The following is a 9,874-nucleotide window of genomic DNA, read 5'->3' as shown; positions in this document are numbered from 1 at the left end:
TTAGTTTCTAAACATGTGTGTCCAGCCTTCTCTTCTGGCAATAACACATGGATCACTTTTCCCATATTAATATGGCTTTGCATTTATAAATTAAGTCAATCTTCAGCAACCTAGCATGTAGAAGACCAGTACAAAAGATAATGTCAAACATGTAAATGCCTCTACTATCAAATAGTAGAAACTAATGCCTTTCAGCTACATGGAGCGTTGTTGAGCTCGTTAGCCCCAGCTGGTGGGTGGGGATAGAGCTGTTTCAGCGGCACTGACAATCCTTATGCTTGGCTGTGGCATGAACTTTTTCCTTCACGTGTCCCAGGTCAATTCATTGACTGACTCATGCTAGACACCCAACAAATATATTTGCTGATCCGAATTCAAAGGTAGATAGATCTCACACTGCTAGAACATTAAGAATCACACGGGAGTTCTTGAAGGTCAAATTAACCCTGGCCCTTGCATCTTATAGGGCATAGCTCTTCTCTGTGGTAGACGTTAAACCCCAGCTTAACAGGCACAGTGTCTCACCTGAGGATGTTCATACCTGAAGATGGTGCCTGCGGATGCTCATATCTAAAGATGGTGGTACAGAGAGGGTAGCATCCAAAGAGCCGCAAAGTGTTTGTTGAAGTTTTTTTTTACATGCCAAATGTTCTGAGATGCTGAGCCTGTCAGCCCCTGGGCAGAACATATCATCTTGGAGGGCCGCACAAACTCTAGTCTCTCCTCTACATGGTATGGGCGAGCAGGCTTGCTCTCTCTATGGTATATAACGTAAGGGGTTAAGTTTAATATTCACATAAATATGAAAGAGCTTATTTTTTCCAGGAAACCTCACTCTGCCTAGTCTCCTAAAGTGATCCAAAAATTTAGGCTTTTTATTTAGTTATCGGTAATGTACCAAATCATATTGCACAAATCCTTTTCGGAAAGAGACAGAGACTAAACCAAATAAACAACGTGAAGTAGCCCAGCAGTCTAAGGACTGCTACCGGGACATCCGGAATGTGATTGCTGTCCTTTCCATTGGCAGCACAAACATGTGGACTTAGGAATCCTTGGGTGACCTTTTAAGAGCTCTGTGCTTGTCCATTCTAACGTGGGAGGGGCGGTGCTGGAGAAAGATTCAACAAGTAGTAGATACTTTTCTTCTCAGTTCTCAGAGTCCTCTATTCTTGTTCTGCATTAGATTAACGTACAATGTACTACACGACTATTCCTCACAGAAATACCGCCACCAGGTTGGGACCTGAGACCATTGCCTCAGGCTATAAGCTGGCTCAGTGAGTAAAACTGCATGGTATCAAGACTGATGACCTGAGTTCTATCCTCCAAACCCACTATGTATGTATGTATGTATGTACATATATATGTATTTGAGTGAGTATGTATGTATGTATGTACGTACGTACGTACGTACGTACGTATGTATTTGAGTATGTATGTATGTATGTACGTACGTATGTATGTATTTGAGTATGTATGTATGTATGTACGTACGTATGTATGTATGTATGTATGTATTTGAGTATGTATGTATGTATGTACGTACGTACGTATGTATGTATGTATGTATTTGAGTATGTATGTATGTATGTATGTATTTGAGTATGTATGTACGTACGTACGTACGTACGTATGTATGTATGTATGTATTTGAGTATGTATGTATGTATGTATGTATGTACGTATGTATGTATGTATGTATGCATGTATTTGAGTATGTATGTATGTATGTATGTACGTACGTATGTATGTATGTATGTATGTATGTATGTATTTGAGTATGTATGTATGTATGTATGTATGTATGTATTTGAGTATGTATGTATGTATGTATGTATTTGAGTATGTATGTATGTATGTATGTATTTGAGTATGTATGTATGTATGTATGTATTTGAGTATGTATGTATGTATGTATGTATTTGAGTATGTATGTATGTATGTATGTATTTGAGTATGTATGTATGTATGTATTTGAGTATGTATGTATGTATGTATTTGAGTATGTATGTATGTATGTATTTGAGTATGTATGTATGTATGTATGTATTTGAGTATGTATGTATGTATGTATGTATTTGAGTATGTATGTATGTATGTATTTGAGTATGTATGTATGTATGTATGTATTTGAGTATGTATGTATGTATGTATTTGAGTATGTATGTATGTATGTATGTATTTGAGTATGTATGTATGTATGTATTTGAGTATGTATGTATGTATGTATGTATTTGAGTATGTATGTATGTATGTATGTATTTGAGTATGTATGTATGTATGTATGTATGTATGTATTTGAGTATGTATGTATGTATGTATGTATTTGAGTATGTATGTATGTATGTATTTGAGTATGTATGTATGTATGTATGTATGTATTTGAGTATGTATGTATGTATGTATTTGAATATGTATGTATGTATGTATGTATGTATGTATGTATGTATGTATGTATTTGAGACAGGGTCTCATTGTCCAGTTTGGCCTCAGCTCACTATGTAGTTGAGGATGACCTTGAACTTCTGATTACCCCGTCACCATTTCTGAGTTAACAGTTTCTTTAATGCATATGCAAAGCGGTTTTTAATCTTCTCCGAGCACCCTGACCACGGCAGATGCTGTCTTATCTTTTGTAGCTCTGGCACCTGACCAGCGGGTACAACAGCATGAAAACCACCACCCACATAGCTACAGAATACAAGAAACAAGGAGGCAAAAATATAACAACATGTAACCACTCACAAAGTTTTTGGGAAAAAAGAAACTCAAGGCCAGAAGCAAAAGCTGGCCTGGAGGAGAACAGTCTTGCCCAGCAAACTTGAAGAGGCTTTGTGGGAAAGCTTTGGGAACAGTTTGATAATTCAAACACATCTAACACTTGGTTTAGTAAAGACATGGCCTTTTGAAACTCAGTCAAGGTCACTACAAGTTGGTACTGATAAATTAGTTTAGATTATAGTGCTCAAAATTCGAAAAAAGGTTATGGTCCTTCTCCGGCCTTCTGTGAGGGAAACAGGTCGGAGTGGTGACTGCCCACTGGGGCTCTGATTGCCTTGTAGGTAGCCTGGGATGCCCTCTTTTCTGTTCTGGAAAGGAAAGCCTGATGCCAAAGCCCATGGGGGAAGGGCAGAGGCTCTGCCAACTGGACACCACGGTTCACATGGCTTCAAAGGCCCTGAGCGTTATATTTGGAAAACCACCTGAAGCTGATTGCCAAGATCACAGTGGATTAAAACCGTTGCTGTCTTTCATGATTAAAACTGGCGCCAAAACAATATGAAAGAAACTGACATCATAATAGATAGATACAGGGTATCCAGTTGGCACCACAGGGGCTGATGTAAGGTGTGTGGGGTGGGGAGCAAGGACCCCATCAACATCATTTGTTGTAAAAACCACCAGGCTATGCTGTAATAGTGGGCACAGAAAGACTGCAGTAGCTACACATAGGACAGCCACCCGCAACATGTGAACAGGCACGAGATGGTCCGGCACTCGTATGGTAGAGGCTGTTCAAAAAGTCTGGAATCTCAGCACTTGGTAGAGGAGGCAAGGAGCATCATGAGTTCTAAACCAGCCTAGGCTAACTGTCTCAAACAACCAAAAGAGAGAGAAAAAAAAAGCAGTAATGAGCAGACTAGAGCAAGGTATTTTTAATACATTCAATTCTCTTTCCCAATAATTTTCTTTTCCATAAATTCCCAATAACCCCCGCCAGGACAGAGGTTGTTTTTGGAGAACGGAATCCGTAGGTATCTACCCACCTACCTTCTTTCATTCCAGGACAATCCCAACCGTCCCCGCCCCCTTACCTTCAGAGCCCCGCCCCTGACAAGATGAGCCCCGCCCCAGACACGGGAGCCCCGCCCCCATCCAGGATCCTCGCTCCTGACCCGGGGTTCGCTCCAACGAGTGGCCCCGCCCAGATGCGGTAATCCCCGCCCAGAGGCGGGAGTTCCGCCCAGATGGGGGAGTCTAGCTTCAGACTAGGGCGTCCGTTCGGAGGGGTAGCTCCGCCCACCTGTGGGGGCGCGCCGCGCGGTAACCCGGAAGTGGCGGCAGCGTGCGGGGGCGGGGCGGCGCGCTCGAGCGGGCCATGGCTGCCGCCGCCGCCGGCTTTGTGTGCCTCGCGCGAGCCCCGTCCGTCCGCGCCTCGCCGGGGCGGCGGGGCCGCTGCTGACCCGCCCCGCTCGCCGCGTAGCGCCTGCCTGGCCCCGCCCCTTGCCTCTCCGCCTCCTCGGCCGGCCTCCCGCTCCCGGCGCGCGCTCCTTCGGCGCTCTCTGCGCTTCCCTCCCGCCCGCGGCGGGCTCCAGGCCGCCCCGATGCCCGAGCCCGGCCCCAGGATGAACGGCTTCTCGCTGGGCGAGCTATGCTGGCTCTTCTGCTGCCCGCCTTGTCCGAGCCGCATCGCCGCCAAGCTGGCCTTCCTGCCGCCCGAACCCACCTACACGGTGCTGGCGCCCGAGCAGCGCGCGCCCGCGCCGGCTGCGACCCCCGCGCCCGCCCCGGCGGCTCAGCCCGCCCCGGCCGAGGAGGGCGCGGGCCCCGGTGCGTGCAGCCTGCACCTGAGCGAGCGCGCCGACTGGCAGTACTCTCAGCGCGAACTGGACGCCGTCGAGGTCTTCTTCTCCCGCACGGCTCGCGACAACCGGCTGGGGTGCATGTTCGTGCGCTGCGCGCCCTCCAGCCGCTACACGTTGCTCTTCTCGCACGGTAACGCCGTGGACTTGGGCCAAATGTGTAGCTTCTACATCGGCCTGGGCTCGCGCATCAACTGCAACATCTTCTCCTACGACTACTCGGGCTACGGCGTGAGCTCCGGCAAGCCCTCCGAGAAGAACCTCTATGCCGACATCGACGCCGCGTGGCAGGCGCTGCGCACCCGGTGAGCCCCGAGCCGCGGGTGGGGTGCGGGCTTGTGCTTTCGGATCGTTGCGTTCGCTCGGGATGGCCAGCACTCGGGGCTGGAGAGCTCAGACTTAACTGGCCCGCGCGGCCTGGAGTCTTTGTGGCTCCGGTTAAACGCACGTGGCCGCCGTGGGGGGTGCTAACGTACGGGCGAAACCAACTTGGTTTGGGTTGAGTTGTGTGATGAACTACTCTCAGACCCCGAAGGTCTGGTGGAAGTGACCTTGGGGTTTCCAGTGCCCGTGGAAGCAGGGGCGAGACGTTGACCTCTAAAAGACTTTCCGAGTAGAAAGTATCCCTGGGGCGATGTCTGAACAGCCATTAAGGCAGGGGAGGGTCGGGTGTGGCGAGGACTTTGCCTCTTGGTGGGGCAGAGTAGCTGGCACCAGGAGATCAGGAAGTTCGCCGTGTTGGCACCTTCCCAAAGCCCCACCAGTAGCACAGGATGTCTCCATAGGCCTGAGGGAATCTGTTGACCTTGAGTTAGCGTTCAGAAAACTGGAAAGTGTTTTTTGAGGGTCTTTTACATGCCAAGCATAAATTGTCATAGTCTGACAGACCAGGTGGGGAAAAAAGAAAAAAGAAAAACGCTTGAGTTGTACTCTTAACTTAGACAAACGTTTGGCTTGTGGGAGAGTCAAGTGCCGTCCTGTTGGGTGCTTGTGACCTTTCCCACGTAAACCCTGTAACACAGGTGGCAGCCGTACCTGAGGTGCTGTCCGTAATGATCTTGGATTTCTTTAGAGGAACGAGCCTCCAGAGTTAGGGCACTAGGCACTGTTGTTGTTAGAGACCTTTGTATAGTTCTCATGAAAAGTCCTATTTGCTGGGCTCAAGTGAATGGCCAATAGTAATGATTTTAGTTGCACACATGTTCATAAAATTTCCCTTGTGCTTGTGGGGGAAATGGCTTGTATAACAGAGTATTACTTAGTATTCACTCTGTGCTACTTGCTCAAATTCTTCTGAGGTCTTGGAGATACCCTCAACTGGATCATAGCTTTTGGAAACTGGTGTAGGTAGATGAGGCTGCAGATGTCCTGATGGTCTGGCTGAGAAGCCACAAGTCATTACATGCCACCTGTTCCAAGAAAGGCTTTCAAAAGCATGCGTCACAAGCAGGGAGTGGTGGTGTGTGATATGCCACGGCACTCAGGAGGCAGAGGCTAGCCTGAGCTACGTGGTGAGTTCTAGGTTGGCCAGGACTGCACTAAGACTCAGCCTGGAAAAAGTATGTGGGCTAGTCGGATGGCTCAGCTAGTGGAGGGTGCTTTGCAGGGCAAACCTGCTATCCATGGTTTCTTCGTGGAATTCAAAGGCGGAAGGAGAGAACTGGCTCTCCCAGACTGTCCTGTCACCTCAGTAATTGTACCCACACACTATATACACAGTTTTTTTTAAAGTTATTTTTAAAAAGCACATGTCGCATAATCTTGAACTACTAGAATCTGCTGTAGTGTAGGTATTAAAAATAAATTTTGGTACTAGATGTTTGGAATTTCTATAAAAATTCTTACAAAACATTCCTCCTATGTGGGCCTGTCTTTATGGAAATGAAAGCCTTTTATAGGGTTGCTCCATCTGAGTGTGTGTATGTGTCTGTCTTACCACATGGGTGAGGTGTAGTTAGTTACCTTCTGCAGTCTGTTGAATATAAGAAGCATTGTTTGGGGGCAAGTTAAAATTTGAATTACCTAGAGATAGCTCTAAATTTTGCTTGTGGGTTATTTAATGTTATACTAGAACTCATATCTAAAATAAGTGAATTTTTTTTGTTAATTTTCAGCTTCTTAAACTTTTTGGAGCTGTACAGGGCCTTGTGAATCATAGGCTGACCTCAAACTCACAATGTAGCTGAGACTGGCCATCACTTCCTGCCTCTACTTCACAAGTGCTGGTATTACAGGTGGAACACCTACCCACCCCTGGTTCCCAGAATCTTAGAATCTGAAGACACCTCACAAATCCTCTTGTCCGGTGCTTTCCCAGCCTTTAGACTGCCTACAGTAGGACGCTTGTTCTACATCTTGATCATGCTTCTGCAAACACGTTCATTCGTGGCTGCATATCTGAACCAAATGTTTCACAAAACAATCCCCCCCCCCCCCAAGCGGGTGCTTTGCATAGCAGAATGTGTTCTGTTTTATTTGACTTAAAAAAAAGTGCTGGGTGTGCAGTGTTGAGAGTATTTCCCAGCGCCCGCGTGGGTGCTGCTTCCATCCGCCCACCCCACCTTGACAGAAGGATAATCTCACAGCCAACCAGCAGGTCTCCTGACTGATGCTTTAGAGCTCTTCCACCCTGGTTTTGTAGTCATTGGATTTCTCAGATGTGTGAATCTGGCTTATTGTGATCTAGGTGTTGCCTGATTCTGAGGCTGACCAGGCTTCCTCTAGGTCTAAAGACCCCCTTCCTTTCGCCTAGATTGCTGTCTTTTCTGTCTTACTCTCTGTGACCCTTCGGCCCATTTCTGCGCCTTCCCCGCTGTTGAGGTCCCAGCTGTGAAAGGGCATCATCCCTCCCGGTGCCGGTTCTTCTGGGTTGGTCCAGAACCCCTCTTCCAAACCCAATGTCTCCGTTTCTTCTTCTGACTTCCTGGTTAATCAGAGGTCACAGATACTGATTTGAACACTTCCTTCCTCTCGAGTTGTTTGTTCTGTCTGTAGATTATTTCCTGAAAAATAACTTGTTTGACTCAGAGCTGTAGGCAGCCCCAGAGTCCTAGGCACAAGACCATGCCCTTCCTGAGCTCGTGGCTGCATTTTGAATGTACCCTTCGTGTTAAGAGAATTGATCTGCCGGTGTGGTGGCGCACACCTTTAATCCCAGCACTCGGGAGGAGGCAGAGGCAGGTGGATCTCTGCAAGTTCAATGCCAGCCTGGTCTACAAAGTGAGTTCCAGGACAGGCTCCAAAGCTACAGAGAAACCCTGTCTTGGGTGGGGGAGAGGGACAAGTATTGATCCTAATTGGATCCTACTTGGATATTAGGAGATTCTTTGTGTCCCCATCTTGTGGCTCATGTGTTGAAGGCCTGGTCTGCAGTATGATGTTCAGAAGTAGAGTCTTGGGAGAAGTGATGGGACTATAAAGGCCCGACTTAGCCAACAGATGGATCTCTTGATAGTTCTTAGTCAAATGGACTATTCAGAGATGGAGAACCTAGAAGTGGGGCCTGATTGGAGGAGGAATTGTTTCACCTTTGTGGCCCCTTCCTCTCTACTCCCTGTTTCCTGACTGCGGTGGGTGTGGTGGGTGGGTGGGGGCAGCTCTCCTCTCCCATTCCTTTTTTTCTTAGTATTTTTCCTTGCCACAGGCCTAAAAACAACGGAGTCAGATGAGCTTGGATGGACTGAAGCCATGAAACCATGAGCTAAAGTAAATCCACCCCAGTACCTGTCATAGCAACCAAAAGTGACTGACACACTTTTGCACCTGGTACTCAGTTCTTCACTTGTGCTTGTGTGTTTACTCGAAAGTTCCTCGAGGGAAGGGCCTTAAAAATATAGACCCTGATTCAATATTTGTTCAGGGTGTTTCATTTATATAGTGAGTTGAGTGCTCTCTAGATGAGTACCAGTCACAAAGAGCTGAATCTTATTTTCCCTTCAGAGTTTAGTATTTGTGGGCACAGCCAGCCATTCACCAAAAAGCGGGGGAGGATGGGTGTTCAGATGTATTGGCTAGTGTATTGGCTAGCTATGTTCAAGCTGTTCTTAGGACATTGTGGTGTCTGTGTTGAAGAAAAGAATGATTGTTCTCATTCTTCATTTGTCTTTCATCTTCATCCATTACCTGTTCGCGCAGCTCCGTGTGTTATTATTGTGATGTTAATAGCGGGATTTCTCCCCAGTGTGCAGATCCCACCTGCATGGATAAAGGAAATCCCTTTTCTAAAAGGTACAGAGGCAGAAAGGGTGATTTGCTATTTGGGAAAGGTTATTGGTTTAAGGATTTTAGCATTTTATGACAAAGTGTGTTTGAGAGCAGTAGGGTTTGAAGCCGCTAGAAAGTGTAAGCTAGTGTGGAAGAAGAAAGTTGGCACTGCGACCATTAACTTGAACCTCATGGAGAGTGCCAGGGGTACCGATGCATCAGCTTTGCATCCTGTGGTGGACAGGTGTGCCGTAATTGCAAGCAGCTGCAGGCTTTGAAGCATTTGTAGAGAGGACACTGTCAGTCCTGGGGGCTTGTTGGAGCCTGTGGTGTTGCTTGAGTTGGAGGAAGAAAGTGGCTGATGTGTGCAGGACAGGGTGAGACTAGGCGGATGTAGGCTCTCTTCATGCCCTTTAGGGAGACATCTCTTGGCAAGAGCAATTGTACACTATAGATGTTTGACTGTGAATGAGTGGGATTGGACGCATATAAGCAACCCCCAAGAATGAGGTACAAAGTAGGCAGAGTGTTTTAGCTGAGTGTTCTGATCTAGAGACCCAGACAGTGGCTCATGATTTGGTTTGTTGGTGGTATTTACTGATGTCATCCACAGAAGTCATTTCTTCTGAGCCTTCTATTTGACGTAGGTGGCAAGGACAGTGGAGGAGAAAGGCATTTGGTAACAGAGAAAGCAGATGTAGAGAGGGGAAGATGAAAAGCTTTTGCGCCTTGGTTCAAAAGACAAATTAAAAAAAAACCCCAATGTTCATTCCGTCAGCAAACCATATATTAGCCATTGCCTGTCTGTTTCTTTCTCTGACAACTGAATTTAGAAGCAACCAAACATGTATCCACATGCTGCTTGGTAACTTTAATGTCTGCCATTCATAGGACCTGTGATTTGGGAAATCCTGTGACAGACAGTAGAACTGTGGGAACACAGGCAGTGGGGGCTTGAAAGGCACCTTCTGTTGGTTGTGGATACTATTTAAAATTGGCACTCACAGGGTGTAATTGTCCTCAAGAGAAACACAGCTCGCTTTTTCTGAGCATGGTGAAGTTGGTAGTATATAACCTCTTTGTTC

At 46.8% G+C, this 9,874-nt stretch overlaps 1 protein-coding gene across 1 annotated transcript in view; it reads left to right on the top strand.

Annotated features, from left to right (window-relative positions):
• Positions 1-4,233: 4,233 nt before the first annotated feature.
• The window catches only part of Abhd17c (abhydrolase domain containing 17C, depalmitoylase), a 39,163-nt gene continuing 33,522 nt past the window's right edge, over positions 4,234-9,874 (top strand). Inside the window, exon 1 of the mRNA XM_038314069.1 lies at positions 4,234-4,891. Coding sequence (XP_038169997.1) covers positions 4,329-4,891 — 563 coding nt within the window. The 5' untranslated portion in view covers positions 4,234-4,328. The remainder of the gene's footprint in view (positions 4,892-9,874) is intronic.

Source organism: Arvicola amphibius, chromosome 12 (genome assembly GCF_903992535.2).
Source record: "Arvicola amphibius chromosome 12, mArvAmp1.2, whole genome shotgun sequence".
NCBI classification, from domain to species: Eukaryota; Metazoa; Chordata; class Mammalia; order Rodentia; family Cricetidae; genus Arvicola; species Arvicola amphibius.
Note: the sequence above shows the minus strand (reverse complement) of the source record. Positions and strands in the feature narration are given on the sequence as shown.